Source organism: Lynx rufus, unplaced genomic scaffold (genome assembly GCF_022079265.1).
Source record: "Lynx rufus isolate CCGP_SWC_20201006 ecotype Redwood Valley unplaced genomic scaffold, mLynRuf1.p SCAF_8, whole genome shotgun sequence".
NCBI classification, from domain to species: domain Eukaryota; kingdom Metazoa; phylum Chordata; class Mammalia; order Carnivora; family Felidae; genus Lynx; species Lynx rufus.
The window spans coordinates 55312738-55333984 of NW_025814896.1; the positions used below are offsets into that span (position 1 = coordinate 55312738).

At 49.5% G+C, this 21247-nt stretch overlaps 1 protein-coding gene across 3 annotated transcripts in view; it reads left to right on the plus strand.

Moving 5' to 3' along the window:
• Positions 1 to 21247, plus strand: part of FHL2 (four and a half LIM domains 2) — a 67178-nt gene that overhangs the window by 36943 nt on the left and 8988 nt on the right. For all 3 annotated transcript variants that reach the window (XM_047068710.1, XM_047068707.1, XM_047068708.1), the window contains exons 2-3: positions 6843 to 7022; positions 15368 to 15542. In XM_047068710.1, the coding sequence (XP_046924666.1) occupies positions 6864 to 7022; positions 15368 to 15542 (334 nt within the window). In that variant the 5' untranslated portion in view covers positions 6843 to 6863. The remainder of the gene's footprint in view (positions 1 to 6842; positions 7023 to 15367; positions 15543 to 21247) is intronic.

A 21247-nucleotide genomic window follows, 5' to 3' on the forward strand; every position in this document is an offset into this window, starting at 1 on the left:
GAGAATCCCAAGCAGGCTCCGTGCTGTCAGCACAGAGCCTGATGCAGGGCTCGAACCCAGGAACTGTGAGATCCTGACCTGAGCTGAAATCAAGAGTCGGACACTCAACTGACTGAGACACCCAGGTGCCCTGTGTGTCAATACTTCTGTCCATAGGAAAGCAAACTGGTGCAGAATGTTCTCTGGCTGCAGTTCCAGGTATGAGAGCCTGTGCCCTTGGACGAGGCCCTTGGATGTGTAAATGTGTCTGTGCAGAACATCCAGCACCTTTCCCTGATATCTGGAACCTGTGGCAGGGTGTCTAGCACGTTCTTTGCAGAGATGCTTGGAAGCGTCCAAGCTGGCTGGTTTTTGCTTCTTGACCCCACCGGGCCTCTCCCGGGCTGTGCAGCTGTGTGTACACATGGATGTAGAATCCAAACCCAGTAGGGAAAATTCTGCCTGCTGTGGAAGCAGCAGTTTATCTGGAAGGGGGAAAGAGGCCAGAGACAGAGGAGGAGGAATGAAGCTCAGGGTCAGTGACGTTAGGAAATTTTCACGGCATCAGATGCCAAACCGCATTACATTTTGGGTTTGGTATGCAACGCGGATCGTTCACATAACACGTTCCTCGTTTTCACTGTCGATTTTGGCCCACGTATTTGTACTCTCCATCCATTTCTTCAGTCATTCCACAAGTCTTTAGAAGCACCTGACCCTGTGTTTGTCACCTGCTGGCGAGGCCACAGCAGTATGCCTGCCTTCACAGCACTTACGGTTTGCTGAGGGACACAGGTGATCACAATGTCACGTAGTGTCATGAAAGCATTGTATTTTTTTCTTTTTTTTTTTTTTTTTATTTATTTTTGGGACAGAGAGAGACAGAGCATGAACGGGGGAGGGGCAGAGAGAGAGGGAGACACAGAATCGGAAACAGGGTCCAGGCTCCGAGCCATCAGCCCAGAGCCTGACGCGGGGCTCGAACTCACGGACCGCGAGATCGTGACCTGGCTGAAGTCGGACGCTTAACCGACTGCGCCACCCAGGCGCCCCTGAAAGCATTGTATTAAAAAAAATTTTTTTTTTAATTTTAGAGAGAGAGATTAAGTGGGGGATAGGGACAGAGGGAGAGAGAATGTTAAGCAGGCAGAGCCCACATGCAACAGACTGATTTTCTGAATTCTCTGCAAAAAGTTCTGTTTGACTGTTGACAAGCAATGGAATTTTCCAGCCTGGGTCATTTAAAGATGGACACGGTTTCAGCAGGGACTGACTTAAGGGCACTGCTGCTCAGTGTTGTGAGAAGGATTGGGGAATATTGCAGATATTTCATTTTTTAGGAATGACTGTGAGAGAAGTCTTGCAAACCAGGGCTAATGCAGAGAAATACTTGGGTCTCCAGGGGAAGAGGAAAATGGCACCTCAGGGGTCAGTTCCGAGTCGGTAGCTGAATCAATGGAACTTGGAAGACAATGCCTAAGGGCGACCTCTTTTGCAAACCCGGCTTTTTTAGGCAAGCTTCTGTGGCCCACCCAGCCTCCCTCTGGGAAGGCCAGGCCAGGCCAGGCCAGCCTGCCAGCCACCTCCCTCTATTCCCAAGACATTTCTCTGGTAAAAAAAAAAAAAAAAAAAAAAAAGCATGAACTTCTTGCTTTTAATGTCCTTGTGTCTTTTCTACCTTGTTTATCCTCCGTTCTTTCTCCCCTTTTCTGTGTTTCTCTTCTGTGTTCCCAGCTCTGACACCCCCGCTCTCAAACTTTGCTTCATGGTTTTTAAATCTGCAAAGATAGGGGCACCTGGGTGGCTCAGTCGGTTGAGCGTCCGACTTCGGCTCAGGTCGTGATCTCGCAGTCTGTGAGTTCGAGTCCCTCGTCGGGCTCTGTGCTGACAGCTCAGAGCCTGGAGCCTGTTTCCGATTCTGTGTCTCCCTGTCTCTCTGCCCCTCCCCCACTCATGCCCTGTCTCTCTCTCTCTCTCTCTCTCTCTCTCTCTGTCAAAAATAAATAAACATTAAAATAAATAAATAAATAAAATAAATAAATCTGCAAAGATAAAAATAACCCACCTATATAAGCCTGTGGACTTTTCTTTAAGTTCATTTATTTATTTTGAGAGAGAGAGAGAGAGAGAGAGAGAGCATGAGCGCAAGTGGGGGAGGGGCAGAGAGAGAGGGAGAGAGAAAATCCCAAGCAGGCCTCACGCCGTCATTGAGGAGCCCGATGTGGAGCTCGAACTCACGAACTGTGAGATCATGACCTGGGCCAAAATCGAGTCAGACGCTTAACCAACCAAACCACCAGGACCCCCTAAGCCTATGGACTGTGCATCACGGCTCCCGTGCACTCGGAGCCTTTGATTTTATACCTGCCCGAAAGCTGGCCCTCGGGGGAGACGCTGAGAACCCGGTGCCCGGGGCTCGCCTCACCCAGTGCAGTTAGCTGGGCCTGGAGCCACGCCTGTACCCTGCCAGCCAGCTTTTTCAAATGCCCGGCTCGTTCTGAGCTGGAGGGGGAATGACCTCAGAGAACGGCTTCCCCCTGGGAAGGGATGAGAACTCCAGGTTCAATGTAACAGCAAGTCAGCAGCCACGCCCTGTGTTCAGGTACGTCCTTGCACCCTGCCGCTCACCTTTCAGCACTTCTGTGTCCCAGGTAATGGCCGGGAACCCAGTCTAACCCGTCAGGGGGACGCGCAGGTTCAGAGGGGGGAAGCCATGGTACACGAGGAGGTTGGGGAAAAAAAAAATCCTTACAGAGCCGGGGTGTCCTATTTTTATTTAAAGAAATGACTCGGAAGGAGACCCCGACACCCTGGAAACTTTCTAAGGTGTCACTGCCCCTCAGTTTCGTCTTCCCCACCCCCACTTGGCAAAGTTGGGCCTTTACGCGGTGAACCCTCAGCTGGGCCTCCTATTACCCATTGCCTACAGGGCAAAGCCAAGTTCACGGTCAAGAGTAGAGGCCCTCCTGTCTTTGAACTTTGACTACCTTTACAGCTTCCTCTACAAATACCCTACCCTGCTCCTTATCACCCCTCTGCCCTCTGCCCTCTGGCCTGCAGTCATCATCTGGCTTATCCTTCTCCAGCACAAGGAGAGAGACATGTCTGGGAAGCCTCTCCTGCCCTCCCAGAGGACCCTCATTGTGTCTCTCCATCACTGCCCTGAGCATGGAGCTTTATCATCTGATGCACAGTTGACTCTTAAACAATAGGGGTTTGAACTGCACGGGTCCACTTGTATACCGATTTTTTTTGTCCCAGTAAATGCGGTACATTACAGTAAACGTATTTGTTTTTCCTTACGATTTTCTAAGTGACGTTTTCTTTTCTCTAGCCTATTTCATTGTAGGAACACGGTATTTAATGCATATAATATACAAAATACATGTGAAGCAACTGTGTGTTATTGGCACGGCTTCTAGTGAACAGTGGGCTATTAGTAGTTAGGTTTGGGGGGACATCAAAAGTTACACGTGGATTTTTGACTGCTCAGGGGTTGGTGCCCCAACCCCCGCATTTTTCAGGGATCACCTGTGTATCTGTTTTCCACACTAGACTACGCGTTCTTTCAGGGAGGGCCTGTATCGTATTCATCTTTGTATCTCCAGCACTTTCCACAACCTCTGACACACAGTTCCAGCTCCACTGACGCCTCTGGAATGAATAATCAGGTGTTCTATAGATTTAAAAATACAAAGTTACGGGAATCTTCTAATGCAGGACGATAGATATATGTTTTTTTTTTTTTTCATTAAAAAGAAGCTTAAGATTGATAGTGTAACTTTAAATACACACTTTTTAAAAAAGAATGTTGTACGGGGCACCTGAGTGGCTCAGTCAGTTGAGCATCTGATTCTTGATATCGGCTCACTGTTTGTCAGTTTGAGCCCCGAATCAGGCTCTGCTCTGACAACACGGAGTCTGCATGGGATTCTCTCTCCCTCGCTCTCTGCCCCTCTCCCACTCGTCCACGCCATAGAAAGGAAGGATGGAAAGGAGAGGAGAGGAAAGGAAAGGAAAGGAAAAAGAATATTCTATTTGGTAGCAGTTAATTAAGGGAAAATTGGTATTAAATACTCTGTGATAGAAGAGAAGCTCTTTGGGGGCGCCTGGGTGGCTCAGTTGGTTGAGCATCTGACTCTTGATTTCGTCATGATCCCAAGGTCATGGGATCAAGACCCATGTCAGGCTCTGCACTGAATGTGAAGCTTGCATGAGATTCTCTCTCTCTCTCTCTCTCTGCCCCTCTCCCCCACTTGCTTTCTCTCTCTCTCTTTCCGTATCCAAAATTTAAAAAGATAATAATAAAATAAAAAAAGCAGGAAGCTCTCTGTTTTCTCATTAGCTTATGAGCAACTTACTTTGACTCTCAGGGTCTGTGCTTCACATAATTCTCTGGGAACCCTCAAGAGGACCATCTCAGATCAAGTGTACCTTTCTCTGCTCCTCAACAGTGATGGGTGCTCATTTTACACCTAAACCCATTGGTTTGACAGAAGTGCTCTCCTGATCCTTAAAATTGCAGTGACTTCTGAGGGAAGATAAGGAACAAGGTGGGAGAGAGATCCACCATCATGAGAATCCCATTTGGACCCTCTGAGCAGGTGGTCGCTACTACTCTAGTCCTGCTGGGAGTAGGTGTTAGTGCCAATGACATCTGTCTCTGGAGAGCCTCCCTCATACTTTGAGCAGATGGGGAGCCCTACCAGTTCTTAGAGTTTACTCCCATAGATGATTTCTGTCCCAGGCCCGTGGAACTGGAGGAGGTAGAAAGCACATGTGGCAGGTACCTGAACAGCATCATGATCATTACCTTGAAGGAAATTCACCCCCTTCACTGGCTCGAGAACATAGGAAAGGTCTCTGGAGAAGCGGCTGGTGCTGTCTGCATCCTTTCCCTCACACCATCTGTGCTTTGTCCGAACCCACGTGGAACCACTTTTGCTGTTTTCTAACTTAGTTGGCTTTTCTCTAACTTTCTAACTTTTGGGGAAAGCTCACGTGAATCCTCTTTTCTCATTAATATTCCTGGGCCCTGGTTTCCTCCATCCGTAAAATGAGGCCGTTGTTGTAGATCCTCTCGAGATGTGTTTCCACCTTTTAAAATTGTACAGTTTATCGTTCTGTCTCCTTTCATTATTCTTATTTCAAGCCCTCAAATCCTTACTCTTACATTTTTGTGAGAAGAATAGGCAGGCCGCCTCCGGTTCCGCAGGTACACGGCGATGTTTATTGGAAAAATATAAATGTTGGAAACACAGCTCCCAATCATGATGATATAAACAATTGGCACTTTCAAGAGCCAATAACTAAGGAATTACAGGAAAGCATGGAATCTTCAGCCAACATAGCTGCCGCAACCCGAGATGGCCTGAGCACAAAGGATATTTATACATTGGGTTTCAGAAGAATAATTCAAGTGCACAAGAGCTTCGTATTGTAATGTTATCACAAGAATATCCAGACAGTGTTTTCTTTAACTCCGGGAAGAGCCGTTTAGAAGGCTGAATCCTGCCACATGTGTCCAGCTGCACGTTTAACGCTCTTGGAAAAACATTGCTCTATAAACACAGAAATAACCAAGTACGGGTGCTTGAAGGAGGTTTAGTTCTTTGCTTTTTGTTGTCAGGACCGTGGACATACAAGAGCACAAAATTAATAAACGCTATCAAATTTGCCGTGATCATAAACCAGGCAGCGATATTTTTTTTGCACCACAGGCTATTATTCCCGAATTTCACTCTTAAGATGGTTTGAAAGCCCTGGACATCGATCCCAGTGTAATTAGAGTTCGCGAAACTCGGCTCAGAGTTACAGTCGTCAGTCTCCCTGTTTAACAATTTGTAAAACTGTGCACACTGAGCAAATTACATATTGCCGCTTGAGAAAATACTGAAGAAGACCGAGTCTGTGTTGTTAACGCCCCAGAGGCATGTCTCGTCCCAAGTAGACCCATAGTGGCTTGCTTTGGGGGGCAGCTCTAACATGTTTGTAGGGGAACAGCACATGAGGTGAGCTGAGAAGCTCGTCCTGCGGTCCTCCGCCCCTCCTCGTCCCCTTCTGCCTGTGCACACTCTATGCTCACCCTGGAAAAAATGCAGAGTGACTGGCACAGAGATGCATTCTTGTTCCTCTCCGAAAGGCGCGAGGTGTTGCCTGGAAAGCCATTGACCGCAGTCACTGCATTTCCCACTGTGTGATAATCTCTGTTCTTGGAAGCCGGCCTTCCCCTTTATCCTGCTGTCTGGATTACCTGGGCCTCGGAAGGGTTATCTTTTCATAGGGAAGAAGTGACTCGTCCCCAGGGACGTATGGCAGTTTCTCTAGTGCAAGGGCAGGTTTTGCTTCCCAATGTCTTTTCAAGGTCAAGGGTAATGCTCTTTTGGCCTCTCAGGTTTACCAACTCCTGAGGCCCCTCCCTCTGGGCAACTGGTTTCTTACTCTTCAAATTTATGCATGATAAAGGGGAGCTCATGGAAAATCTTTTTATAGAAATGAACATATTGTTTCTATCTCGGCCTTTCTATTTTGGGGGCAGGGAGAAAGGGAAGATGTGAGGCTGCGTCACACGTTTGAAGCATAGACCCAGCCCTGCCCGGATGAGAGCTCTGTGTCCAAAATTGACAAAGCTTTTTGTGACACAGTCAACGAGAGAGGGGACTTTTAAGGCAGTGAAATGCGTTCAAGCAACAAAACGGCCCCCAAACTAATTTTTTTTTTTTAAGTATTACTGAAAATTCCAACCTTTGAAAGGGTGAGTTCTAGTTCTTTGCCCAGAGGGGATCCCATCCCTTGGCTAAAGATGACAGCAGGAAGGCATCGGGAGTGTGCTCACAGGAACCTGTATTTTCTCTTTCTGATAGGTCGTTGAAAAGCCGGGCGTCATGATGACGGAGCGCTTTGACTGCCACCACTGTGAAGAATCTCTCTTTGGCAAGAAGTACATCCTGAGGGAGGAGAGCCCCTACTGCATTGGGTGCTTTGAGGCTCTCTACGCCAGCACTTGCGAGGAGTGTGGGAAGCCCATCGGCTGTGACTGCAAGGTACCCCTGCTCCCCCTGCCCCGGGCAGCGCCGAACACTCCTGGATCCCTCTGTGCTCCCCCGAAACCACGGGCCTCTCTGTGTGGTTTGTGCTGGAGCCCGGACCCATGGGGCCGATTGAAATTCCGTCTCTTGAGCCCCCTCTGATGGGCTTGTCCCCTCCAAGAAGCCTCTCCGAGCCTCCTCCCTCTGGCTGGTCTGTGCCCACTCCTAATTCCATAGCACTGGTTGGTGCGTTTCCGGGACATTTATGCTGAGGGTCCTGAGCACACCTCTTACATTCTGGCTGGTGGTGTCCTGATCTAACCACCCCCCTCCCCCCCACCTCCCAGCACTGTCACTGTCTGGAAGGCAGCGCTCTCTTACTCATGTTTGTCCCGTGCTGACTCAGAAGCAGTCGGTGCTGCTCAGTAAATATTTGATGAATGCATGTGCACATGAGTGAATTGGAGCTGATTCCCAGATAAATGGGCACATAAAGCACTACATTCATTGGACCGTTAGGGGCTCTTTTCTTCCTAGTGGGAGAAGAGCAGGATTTGTACCGCTTCTTTCTCCAGGGAAAAAGCTCACGCCTAAGGAATTACCAGCTTTCCCACTGTGGATGGGAAAGCAGGTTCAACAGAGGTTACCGGTCATTTGTGCTGATTGCGTGGGATTGAGTGTCCAGAACCCTAGCCCGTACTTCTCAGCATATCTTTAGTCCAACCTGGACCACCCAGAAACGCCCCTGGAGGTCCACCCGTGTCTCTAAGACCTCTGATATCTTCACCTGGTAAACGGTGGCCAAAACGCACTTGACAAGACTTTAAGTGACTGTCATCCTGAGAGTCACAGAACTGGTACAAAATGGGGTCCCTTGGGGCAGCTCCAAAGGAATTCCCAGCTTCATGGACTTTAAAACAATTCATGGCATTTTGGTGTCTCTATTCTGCTCTCTTCCCTTATACGCTTTAGGGAATTTGGCACTCTCCTCCGTGGTCATGAATATCGATACGTAGCTGCTGCCTCATTAGGTTAGGCTGTGTCTGCAGCTGGACGGTTCTAACACAGTCTGTGTTTCATATGTTTCTTTTGTTTTAAGTTTTTATTTCTTTATTTTGAGAAAGAGAGAGCACGTGAGCATGAGTCGGGGGGGACAGAAAGAGAGGGGGAGAGAGAATCCCAAGCAGGCTGCGCACCATCAGCACGGAGCCCGGTGCGGGGCTTGACGCGGGGCTCGAAACCACGAACCGCGAGATCGTGACCTGAGCCGAAATCGAGAGTCGGCTGCTTAACAGACCCCCCCCAGGTGCCCCTGTTCCTTACATTTCTTCCCATGATTACATCATTCCTAGGAAAGGCAGGAAGCAGAGCGCTGCACCGTCACTTTCTGTTGCGGGGTATTTGGTGACAGTTGGGGAATAACGTCCATCGTGTATGGAGCGAAGGCTTCGCCCCGAGCGGGCCCAGTGGGCAGCCCGGGCCACCTGAAACCAGGCCACAGCCATGTATCTTTTGGCTACAGAACAGGCAAGGCCTGCCAAGAGTGAAAGAAACCAAACTCAGCAGTAGTCCTGTGTAAACTTCCGAACGTGCAGAGAGGCGGGGCTGCTGCGAGCAGAGAAAAGTGGCTGATCTTGCTAGTCCCAAAGGCTAGACACCGTCCTGTCTCTAATGTCGACTGATGTAGGTCTCACGGTCCCTAGTGGGTTCTTAGAGGGCTCTTAGTCCCTGTTCCTCTATTTACTGGGCCAAGCGTCAAAGCTCAGACACCAAACGGCCCTGTCCCCGTCCTCACTCTGTGGCTCGCTAGCTGTGTGAGCTTGGGCTGATTACTTGCCCCCTCTGTGCCCGTCTTGCCTTTTATGAATCGCCGATGAAACAGGTGCCAGTTTCATGGGGTTACTGCGGTCTGTGGATACGAAGCCACAGCACTCCAAAGAGCAGCTGATGGTCTTATAAACTCTATCTGACTACTTCCTTATTCTTTCTGCAACACGTTTCTTCCACACCACCCTTGGAAGCTTCGCTCTCTCTCTCTTGCTCCATCTCCATTATAGAAACATCACTAAAAATGTCTGGTCTGAGGAAGAACCGAGAGGCAGAAGACAAAAATGATTCTCCTATAAAAATGTAACCTGGGGGGTGCCTGGGTGGCTCGGTCGGTTGAGCGGCCGACTTCAGCTCAGGTCATGATCGCGCGGTCCGTGAGTTCGAGCCCCGCGTCGGGCTCTGTGCTGACAGCTCAGAGCCTGGAGCCTGCTTCGAATTCTGTGTCTCCCTCTCTCTCTCTCTCTGCCCCTCCCCCACTCATGCTCTGTCTCTCTCTGTCTCAAAAATAAGTAAACGTTAAAAAAAATTTTTGTTTTAAATAAATAAAAATAAAAATGTAACCTGGAAGAGGCTTCAGTAGGTGAGAGGTTCAGCCATTCTTCTGACAAAGAACAACCGTAGTTTAGAGGAAATGTTTTGGATGTTTGGGACTAGTCACCCTTGACTGGCGGCTAAAGGAGAAACTAAGGGCGCTTCCCATTTTTTTCCAATACGATTGAATGGAAAGACCCTTCCAACTGGCTACCCTTCGGCACATACTTGATGAGCAAATAAACAAGAATCCCCCACATGGGGCCAAAATCAACAAGACTGCTGCAAAGCCAGGAGTTAATCACGCTGAACTTTTCAACCCAGATTCATGGTTTACTACACGTGGAGTTGAGCCATGTGGTTTTTCTACATTTTGGAAGAAAAAGAGATTCTTTCCCGAAGTTTGCCTTGGCCGTGTGGGGCTCCTGAATATTTGGAATGGTTTGCTTGACTTTCAGAAGGAATTATGTACTTGACTTTGTGGAGGAAGCAATGATAGGAAAAACATTCCTGTTATTTGAGGGAGTAAAGCCAAAAATCTTGGCAGGCTTGATCGAGCAATTGAGCCGACAGACCTGGTGACCATTCTCTTTTCTTAAAAGAGCAGGGGCACCACGAGCCCCGCCTACTTCCTTTGAAGGACATGCGTGGGGGTACAGATTTCAGATATTGGCACACCAATGGGACTTAGGCTCATTTTGTGGGTACTGAGTGACTTTTATATGACATAGATGAGACCACAGCGCCAGGTTTCATAGTCAGCTCACATACGTGTGAAAACACTTCGGCGTGGTTACTCAGTTGTACTTGTTATTTCTGCTTAGTTACTCCGAGGAGATGTGCTCGCAAAGGGTAAAAACCATTCACTTCACGACCAGTGGAATAGTTGAGAACAGGCAACGCAAATAAAATGTCGTGATCCTCTAAATGACCCTGTTCCTGAAATTTTTCTTGGACATCTGTGGTTACTAGCAAAAAATGTCTTAGCCTGATTACAGATAGTCTTGGACGGGTCCACTTATGCTCTGGGCTTCAAAAAGTCAAGAGACAAAGGACAACGTAGGCAGGGCCCCTGACTTCGGAGATGGCTGCTAGTACCGTGCACTTAAGAAAGCAGCGAACAAATTCCGGGCCGTATGCCTGGCTCGGTGTGTTTCTAGAGCACACTTTAAGCTTCCTAGTAATTAAGTGGGAAACGTCAAACTGATAATCAGGCCCAAGTCCACCCACCAAACTGTAAGTTTCTCAGCAAACATCTAGAAAGTTCTTAAGGAACAGAAAATCGCTGGGATCCTTTGATAGAAAGCAGTCGGGACTAAAGGGGGAGACAGAGGCTCTTACCCCTCCAGTGAGATCTAGATGTCTCTGGTACACTTTTAGAAGGCTCCTGACCCTGGCTGGTGTAGGAGGCATGAGATTACAGTGGAAACACCTGTCCTGTCCTGGAGCAGGACGCAGGCCTCTCCTGCCCACCTTTCTGGGCCGTCATGGGGAAGGCTGCTATTCCAGACACGTCCTCACAGTCCAACTCCCCCACCCGGCACTATTTTTTATTTGTTGAGGTGACTTTTAAGGGCTTAGTGAGTGAATCATCTTTTTAGAGTTTCCATGTAATTTGTTCACAGGGTTTGTAATGGGCACTGAAAATATGTCTATTTGTTTAGACATCCTCCTGTAAGAGAAAACTGTGTCTCTAAGGGGAAGTGAGTGCCGATCCACTCACTACGCAGGATCACTAGACGCGGGAATGAGGCTAGCCATGTGGGTAACACGGGGCCCTGGAAAACCAAAGGGGCACCTGCAAGGCACGCCACCAAAGGCACAGGACATTTGGCAGTGAGTCGGCCCCCACCAGGGTGGGTCTCGAGCCAGACTTGCTGAGACGTGGGTAAGTTATGCCGCCTACAAGGGCTCTGTTTCCACGTCTGAAGACGGGGCTGCCGGCCTGGCGACTGTCACGGGAACTTAGTTACCTGGTTGGGACACCTGATATAGGGCCATGTAGATCGAGTGCTGTCCTTTCTGCCATCATCCGTTCTTCAGGACTTTTGTTCTTAAGTATTGGAAGGAACATCCAGTTGGAAACAGGATGCCCCGACAGTCTCAAAGCATAGAATGCCTTTTCAAAGTGCGGAGTGTGAAGGGTTGTGAGCACCCACTTACCACATGAAATCTGGTGGATTTGAGGAGCGGTGGCTTTGGGAGATCTTCATCTGAACCAGTCCCGGCACAGGTGGAACGTGGTGGAGGGGTGGTGCCAGCCCCTGCTGCCCAGGGTCACCTCCAGTCAGCCGAGGGGACGAGGGCCCCTCTTGGCCACCTGGTCGTCCCCCTGGCTCAGCTGGCATCTCAACAAGGCACGTTCGGCGTCACACGAGAAGCACTTCCCATATCGGGCATGTTTCTGAGATGGAAAAATATAAAATCTGAAAGGAAGTGTTGGGTCCTAATCTCACATTGTTTATCAACACATTACTGCAATTGATGACATTTCTGTGAGCACAAGGTTAGCCATGGTATTTTTCCTGGGACGTGTAAACGATTCTTTCCTTCTTCCAGTCTTTCTTTCTTTGTCCTATTCTCTCTCTAGAGGACTTTAAAACCAGCATATTTCTAGGACATTTTGAGTTTCTTGAACGTCAGTCAGTGAGTCTATACTTCTTAACCTTGTGCCTCCAGCATCTAAACGGTGTCCTTTGGGGACCACGTGGTGTACTTAAGATACATAGCAGGATTAAGCTAGATGGACGAGCTCAGTCCTAAGAATGAAAACTCACCATCTGTTTGGAGCTGTGAACGCAAGAAATGAGAAGGGCCTCCAGGTACCAAAGCTTTGAGAGAAGGATTTAGAACACGACATGAAGCTCAGGTCCAGGCACAGGGTTGTGTGGCCCATTATAGTAGCCTCTTGTACTTCTGGTGGTATTTTCTGGCCCAGCTCTCAGCTCCAGGGATTTCTGTGCCTAAACTCCTACCCCACACCGAGAGGAGAAATTTGTCTTGGCCAGAAGCCTCACCGTGCCCTCGGAAGGCAAAGCTGGCAGTGTTCAGTTACCTTCCTCTTGCCATAAAGTCTTTCCTCGCTTCCTATGTATTGTGGGCCTTCTTAAGAAGTGAGTCCAAGAGGAAGCTGTGACATGAATTTATTAGCTTAACTCAGACTTCCAAAGAGAACACAAGCCAAGAGCCCAGGAAAGAGAATTACAGGGAAACCTGATAGCCTAATGACTTAGATAAGGGTTTCCATGCAGGAGTTTGAAGAAGATGTCGACACAGGCATGTTAGCTGGGGTGGCGCATGTGTTGCCTTGGGCCGGGACAGCTCAGAGCAGGTGGCGTGTGAGCTGGGCTTTATAGGGAACAGGGTTCTCCCAGTTGGAGAGGAGGGGCAGGGCCTTGTGAGGCAAGGCGTGGCAAGGGCCAGGGTGCAGAGGTGTGGAAGGTTGGGAGCTGGGTTTTGGAAGGTCAGAAAGTCTTGCACTGATGCGTAAGGTCTGCTAAAGTCACGTGGACGGTACCCCAAATGTGGAGGAACACTTTCTAGTGCCTAACATCTGCCAACGCATAGCTATCATGTTGCACGTGTGTTTTCAGGTTAACCGTAGAAAAACTGGGCTTCTGCGGTGCTTCGGAGCCCCAAGCACATTTAAAGCAGCTTTTCCCACGACTGTCCGTGCACGTTGACCACTCCGCTGCTCTTTCCTCCCATCTGGGTACTTGCTAAGCGGTCTGGGGACCGTGGTGACATCTGGTGGCTTTGCTCTCGCAGTGTCGCCCATAGAGGTCCCTCCCTCAGTGTGTTTGAAGATCGGTCCCCAAAGGCAAGTTTCCTTGAACCCATGTTTCCTTTCCTTTTCGTTGCACTAATGAGCTGTGTAGGCGCTGTGTGTGTGCCGTGGATGCCCTGGGCAGGGCAGCCCCCAGCCCCACTGGGCCACCTTCCGGGAAGCAGGCCTGGGATGGCTTCCCTTCCGCCCTCGAGACCTCCCCGGGGGGCTTCTCTTCTCAGCCAGGCGGTGGGCGATTCACGGAGCACGGAAAACGCTTCCAGCTTTCCCACGACGGCAGTCCTTTCTGAGGTGACTGGCCTGCACAGGGGGCACCTACCTAACATCTGAAAAGGCTTTTCCACCTGCTATGGAATAGTCCAAACCGATCGCTCTAACTGTGGTAAAATACACCTAGCATAAAATACGCCAGCTTCGCCCTGTTGAAGCATGCAGTTCAGTAAGTGCCACGAGGCTTCACGTTGTTGTGCAGCCAGCCTCTGGGACTCTTCATCCTGTGAAACCGAAACTCTGTCCCCGTGAAACACTAACTCCCCGTCCCTCCTCCCCCAGCTCCTGGCAGCCGCCGCTCTAATTTCTGTTCTGCGCATTTGACTCCTAGGTACCTCGTCTCAGCGGAGTCGTACAGGACTTGCCCTTTCGCGCCTGGCTTATTTCGCTGAGCGTAACATCCTCAGGGTTCCTCCACGTGATAGCTTGTGTCAAAGTCTCCTTCCTTTTTGAGGCTGGATAATATTCCATCGTATGCATGTACCACATTCTTCTTAGCCGTTGATCTGTTGATGGACACTCGGGTTTCTCCCACCTTTTGGGTGACTGTGGACAATGCTGCTTTGGATGTGCGTGCACGTGTACAAGTTCCTGCTTTCAATTCTTTATGCCAACACTGTTTTCCATAACGACAACAAAAAAAGTTAAATGCATGTATTCTGTAGCATTATCACAATGATAGCATGATTTAAAACCTCCCAACTCTTTCAGCGTCTGGGTGGCTCAGTCGGTTGAGCATCCGACTTTGGCTCGGGTCGTGATCTCGCTTTCATGCGTTTGAGCCCCGCGTCGGGCTCTGTGCTGACAGCTCAGAACCTGCTTGGGATTCTCTCTCTCCCTCTCTGTGCCCCTCCCCAACGCATGCTGTCTTTTTCTCTCTCAAATAAATGAATACAAGCTTAAAAAAAAAAAAAGTATGAGATTACTTAGGATTCCTCAGGTGAGGTCAGGAGCAGCACAGAGACCACACGATGTTCTCTCCTGGATTCATTTCTCCTTTTCAGCCTTTGCTAGAAAGCGTGGATTCTGCCTTCTTAGTAACCCCTGCCGTCTGTTCCCGACTATGTGCCCCACTCTCGTGCACAGCCTCAGCCGGCCTGATTCTCTGCGGTGCCTTCTGTGAGGTCTCCTTCCTGTCCCCCCGTACGTCCCCCACCACATGTCCCACATCGTCTTAGCCTTTCACGCCCCTGTTTAAACAGCTCATGCCCCCTCCACTGCCTTCAGGGTAATCTTAACTTCTGTGCAGACATTAAAGGACCCTCCTGTCCCGACCTGGATTTGAACCTTCCTGCCTGGTGCCCTGGGCTGTCCCTCCAGCCAAGGACCCCTCTCACTCACACCTCAGCTGTGCTCATGCTCTGTCTCTTTCCAGAAGTCCTTCTCCGACCCCCTGTGCCCACCTCCCTGCTGTCCGTGAGTCGTCCACACTCAGCCCGTGCCACCTGTTCCAGAACTCTCTCCCAACCTGCTTCCCACCAAGTGACACCAGAGCCCTGTCCTCGTGGCTGTCTTTCTGAAGTTCCCTACATCCAGGCTTCTCTGTCCAGCCAGGTGTCCCAGTGACCCTGCTGTCACACTTGGTTTTGCTGGGCTCCCTCAGAGCTGAGGGCTGCGCTCTGTTTCTCTCACCAGTTGTCAGTGAGAAGCAGTGACGAGTCGCATGTTTTGTGTTTCACTTTCTTACAGACAATACTGAGGGGGAATCCATTTGTTTTGGGGAAGCATCTCTTACACACACACACACACACACACACATCTAAATAGTTGCTCTGAAAGCCCAGCCTTCCTCATTTCACCAGCAGGGTCACGATCCAGGAACGCCCACAGGCTTCAGCCCCCGTCTGCCCCCAGGATTTGCACGACTGCCCCGTGCTGTGGGTCAGGCAGAGCAGCCGTGGCCGCTCCGGCCCTCTCACTGTCTCATGCTCTGGGTCTGCAGGACTTGTCCTACAAGGACCGACACTGGCACGAGGCCTGTTTCCACTGCTCGCGGTGCAAGAGCTCGCTGGTGGACAAGCCCTTCGCTGCCAAGGAGGACCAGCTGCTCTGCATGGACTGCTACTCCCACCAGTACTCGTCCAAGTGCCAGGAATGCAAGGAGACCATCATGCCAGGTCAGGAGCACGCCCTCCTCCCTCGCCATGCCTCAGAGCAGGCATGCCCTTTTCTGCCCTTCCACTGGCTGAATTTGTCCGAATCTGGCCATTGCAGCAATGGGTATGGTGCCCCGCTGTGCGCCAGGCGCTGGGCCGGGGGCCGGGTGCTCACAAAGCAGTGAGCCCCCTGTCCTCCTGGACTTTGTGTCCTACACACACAGACATTCGTTTTCAACAGACCCAGACTTGACCCCAGCTGGGTCGGGTGCTGGAGGAGTAGTGAGGTGGCTTGTCTGTGATGGGGGAGGTGGGACTGGGTCCCTTGGGGGAAGTTTCTTGGGGCAAGTTGGTCTGTTTTGTTTTGTGGGTCTTTCATTTTTTTTTTAATTTTTTTTCAACGTTTATATTTTATTTTTGGGACAGAGAGAGACAGAGCATGAACGGGGGAGGGGCAAAGAGAGAGGGAGACACAGAATCGGAAACAGGCTCCAGGCTCCGAGCCATCAGCCCAGAGCCTGACGCGGGGCTCGAACTCCCGGACCGCGAGATCGTGACCTGGCTGAAGTCGGACGCTTAACCGACTGCGCCACCCAGGCACCCCATGGGTCTTTCGTTTTTAAAAAACTGAGTGAACACGTGGTTTGTGAGTTTGAGCCCCATGTCAGGCTCTGTGCTGACAGCTCAGAGCCTGGAGCCAGCTTCGGAATTTGTGTCTCCCTCTCTCTGCCTCTCTCTGCCCCTCCGCGCCCCCGCTCACACTCTGCTTTCTGTCTCTCTTGAAAATAAATAAACATTAAAATAATAGTAATAAATAAATAATTAATTAATTAAAAAACACAAAAGACTAAATTGAAGTATACAATTTTTTTTTTTTAATTTTTTTTTCAACGTTTTTTATTTATTTTTGGGACAGAGAGAAACAGAGCATGAACGGGGGAGGGGCAGAGAGAGAGGGAGACACAGAATCGGAAACAGGCTCCAGGCTCTGAGCCATCAGCCCAGAGCCTGACGCGGGGCTCGAACTCACGGACCGCGAGATCGTGACCTGGCTGAAGTCGGACACTTAACCGACTGCGCCACCCAGGCGCCCCAAAGTATACAATTTTTTAAAATATTTTTCTGAGAGAGCACAAGGAGGGGAGAGGCAAAGAGAGAAGGAGACACAGAATCCAAAGCAGGCTCCAGGCTCTGAGCTGTCAGCACAGAGCCTGACGCGGGGCTTCGAACCCACGAACCGTGAGATCGTGACCTGAGCCGAAGTTGGACACTTAACCGACTGAGCCACCGAGGCGCCCCTGAAGTATACAGTTGAATACAATGGGAATTTTCATAATTTATCAACTGTTGTGATGCCTGAAGTGTTTTATGGTTCGTATTTATAAGCTCAATTCATTTCAGCAACAATCACTTAAGAACTTGAGGTTTGGTTTGTTGGTTGAGGTTTTTTAGAGGGACGTCAACTATGTGAAACTTTCAGGTGCAGTTTTGAAGGAGTTGAGGTCCAGACCGTAATAAATAGAAGAAAGCACCAAGTCCCCTTCAAAGTGATTTTTTAAAAAATTTTTTTTTCAATGTTTATTTATTTTTGGGACAGAGAGAGACAGAGCATGAACGGGGGAGGGGCAGAGAGAGAGGGAGACACAGAATCGGAAACAGGCTCCAGGCTCCGAGCCATCAGCCCGGAGCCTGACGCGGGGCTCGAACTCACGGACCGCAAGATCGTGACCTGGCTGAAGTCGGACGCTTAACCGACTGCGCCACCCAGGCGCCCCTCAAAGTGATTTTTAAAACCCGCTGTATTCATGAAGCCAGATAAGACGTGCAAAATGAATGGAGCTTGAGAGTTTCGGGCTGGTTGCATCAGGAGGTTGACGTTAATTTAACTACAAATTTTTTTAGTGTTTATTTATTTTAGAGACAGAAAGACGGAGCATAAGCACGGGAGGGGCAGAGAGAGCCAGAGACAGAATCTGAAACAGGCTCCAGGCTCTGAGCTGTCAGCACAGAGCCCAACGTGGGGCTCGAACCCACGAACCGTGAGATCATGACCTGAGCTGAAGTCAGACACTTAACCGACTGAGCCACGCAGGTGCCTGTAAGTTTTAAAGCCCAGGGTGGCCTGCTGAGTCACAGTATTTCACACAGCAGCTGGAGTCCCGCTGACATGTAATGGAAATTAGGGTTCCCAAGGTCATTTAGAGCCAGACTCTTGACTCTTTTAGCAGAAAACTGCTTGCCATGCCCCAGAGTTTTCTTTTTATTTTTGGTTTGCTTTGTTTGTGGCAGTGAAGAGATACTGAAGAGTTTTGAGCCGGAGACTGATGGGCAGGAAGTATAATTTTAGGAAGATATATTGGATAAGAAATAAAAGGCGAGGGCACGAGATGGTTTCTCCTGGCTACTACATTTCTCTGGCTAATACATCTCCAAGATAACTGACTCCATGCTCTTACAAGGAGCAAAACCCCCAGAGCAAGGCCTCTTACAGAGATGCGTCCATGCTGCAGCTGTGGGGCAAGGGCCCAACGTGGGGGCCATGGAATGAAAACCAAAGCCCACGTACAGCAGAGCTGACCTGAGGTCACGGGTATGGACGATCACTGACTTCCTTCCACTTTGGCAATCGTGGTTAATTCAGAAGGTAGAGTCACAGAGGACACACAGGATGAACCTTCACAGAACGGAGGTGCTCACAGCCTCCCCAGAAGGAGAGCAAAACAGACGTGTTGGGATCATGTCCGAATCAACTAGGTTTAGTCCAAGCTCTAGCAGGCCTGAGGGTCTCTGCTTTGCTGCACAGTAGCTGTGTGGCCTTGGCCACTTGGAGCTGGGGGAGCCTTGGTCTCCCCGCCCCCGCCTGCACTTTAAATTCAAAACCAGCCCCGCAGATACTGCTTTATGCCACCACCGTATGTCTGTCCCAGCTTCCCCCTCACTTCGGCGCTCCTTCCCCGAACCATCGGTTCTCAGGGAAAACCTAGAAACCGACAGGTTTGGTTAGCTGTTCGCTGGCTTTGACTTTCCACTTATCATTGCCCCTCACGGAGACTTCACTAGAGAAGCCTGGCTCCTACCCGCTGTGGTGGACCCAGAGCAGAGGAGTCAGAAAGGGGCCCCGGGGATGTCGCATGTGAGTACTCTTGAAGGATGAGCTGAGTTTCACCCCTGGAGAAGTCAGAAAAGGGCACTTCTGGCAGAGGAAGTGGACTCAGCACCAATGTCAGAGTGTCTGGAAAAAGCTTGGTTGAAAGGTGGTGGGGGAGGGGGGGAGTGGTAAGGGAAGAGGGGAGGGGAGGGAGAGGGAAAAGGAGATAAAGAAAAGAAAGGAAAAGGAAAGAGAAAAGAAAGAAAAAAGAAAAGGAAAGGGAAAAGAAACAGAAGAAAAGCGCTACATCATAGCACGACCTTCCTTGCTTTGGTTCCATTTTTTAAAGGGCTACCAAATCAAGATGACTAGGAGTACAGATCATCAGCGTAGCTTTTGCAACGACCTTAGATACACAGAACAAGAGGCGGGTGCTAACTGACAAACCCGCCCACTGGCCGCAACCCTGACAAGAGTTAACTTCCCAAAGTAGTCAGGAAACTAGAGTCTGTCACAAACCACAGCGAGCCTCTGTTCGCAGAGGATTCTGCAGAATCCTCTGAGCAGCCTCTCAACTGTTGCCAACCCTTCACCACGTTTCTGGTTCCTCACTTGTTTATTTGAATCAGGAAAACAACAACAACAACAAACAAACACCCCTTGGTCAAGACCAAGACCGTGTACTTGGCATCTGCCGGAGAAGCTGGGCATTGTTAGAAAGAAGGAAGTTTGCTGCCACCTGCTGGCCATGTTGTAGAACAAGCTATGCATGTGTGACTGCAGTAAATAATTGGTACCTCTCGGATGCGCATCCACCGTCCCAATTGGGCCTCGAGTGCCCACCAGCTTCCCGCCTAGAGACAAGACAATTCCCTGAGGCCAGTGTTGATATAAGACGGTTATTCTGGAACACTCCGAGAATGCACTTACACGGTCTTGCTTGTGGTCTTTAGTGATCATCTGACTGCCAAGTATTCATTGATAAAAATCCTTTGGTATTTTAGCTGTTTAACCAGAGGGAAGGTCAGAGATTAAAGGAGCAAGTGGCAGGGGCACCTGAGTGGGTCAGTCGGCTGAGTGTCCAGCTTTGGCTCAGGTCATGGTCTCTCAGTTCGTGGGCTTGAGCCCCCTATTGGGCTCTGTGCTGACAGCACTCTGCTCCTCTCCAGCTTACACACACGCTCGCTCTCTCTTTCTCTCAAAACTTAAAAACATTTTTAAAAAACATTTAAAAAAAGAGCAAGTGGCAAAAATATATGTGGAAAAATAAGCCCCTGGAGACAAGGAAAATCATTCCAGATTTATATCATAATTCTTCTATTTTTACCTGAAATTCAGTCACTGAATGTAATTTTCCTTGTTTCAGGGTTCATCACCCTGTGATTGGATTCCATAGCTTTGAAGATCATTATGTACCCCTCCATGAATTCCCTCACACACATCCCCACCTTCCAGCGCCTATACTTACCCTGAATATTTTATATACTCTGTGGGAGTTAGTGCCCAAATGTCTTGTCTGGGAAGTACAGGAAGCTGAGACAGTGACCCAAAAATGACATCTAATAAAATAATCTTGCAACGGTTTTCTGCATGTATCCTAATTCCTGGAGATACGGACATCTCTTTGTCAACCTTGGAAGCAACCAAAACACAAACCCTTAGCCTGTCATCTCGCCCATATTATCTTTGGACTTAGGCTAAAGGCAAGTTTCTAGATGCCCGAGTTATGCTGCCTGCCTGATGCCAGCATGAGGCCATCCTGGTTCAAAGCTGGCAGTCCTGCTCCCAGCCTAACCACCCCCCGCCCCCGCCATGCTCTGATCCCACGTTGAAGTCCAACTTATGCGCCCTTCCTTCTACAACTGCAAACTTTCAGTGAGCCCATGGGTTGGCCAACAGGTTACCAGAATGAATCAAATACTTGGGGCCTTGAAGCCCACACTTTGTCACAGCTCCTTTCTGCCATTGTAGGATGAAGCAGCCGTAGACAATTGAAATAAATGAATGGGTGTGGCTGTGCTCCCATAAACCTTCAATTGTTAAATGGGGGTGGCTGAGACTGTGCGCGCAGGCCCTAGGTGGTGCACTGGCCCCGGGCACTAGCTCCGAGATTTGGAGCCCTTTTCTTGTTTTTCACCCCCTACCCTCCTGTCCCCCCAAAACTTACCTTCTGCTGCATGCAAAGGGCTCTTGCATACAATCTGTCTTGAATCATCTCTTTCTGTAAACACACGCCCTTTTATTTTCTGGGAAAAGTACGGGGAAACATCAGTCAACAAATACCAAACATTGGCTATGAATCCAGCTTGGTGGTGTGTGTGGAGTGGGGGGCGGGGGGTGAACCAAACAGCATTTCCGTTCTCTAGACTTCTTAATCTACTCGAAGAAATCACGTAAACCTATCAAATGATAACAGCCATTCGAAAGGAAATGGGATGTCACAAGATAAGATCAGAAAATCGCGAAATGGAACGTATGAGTGTCACGTTTGGCTTTTAATGATAATGCTCAGTGCAGTGCATAAAACCGCTACGACACATCACAGCTTGGTTTATTTACACAGCAGATCACATAAAGTGAGCGACGTGGAGGCTCCTCACTGAATCAGGCTTGAGACTCTAGGTTCATTTACACCCCA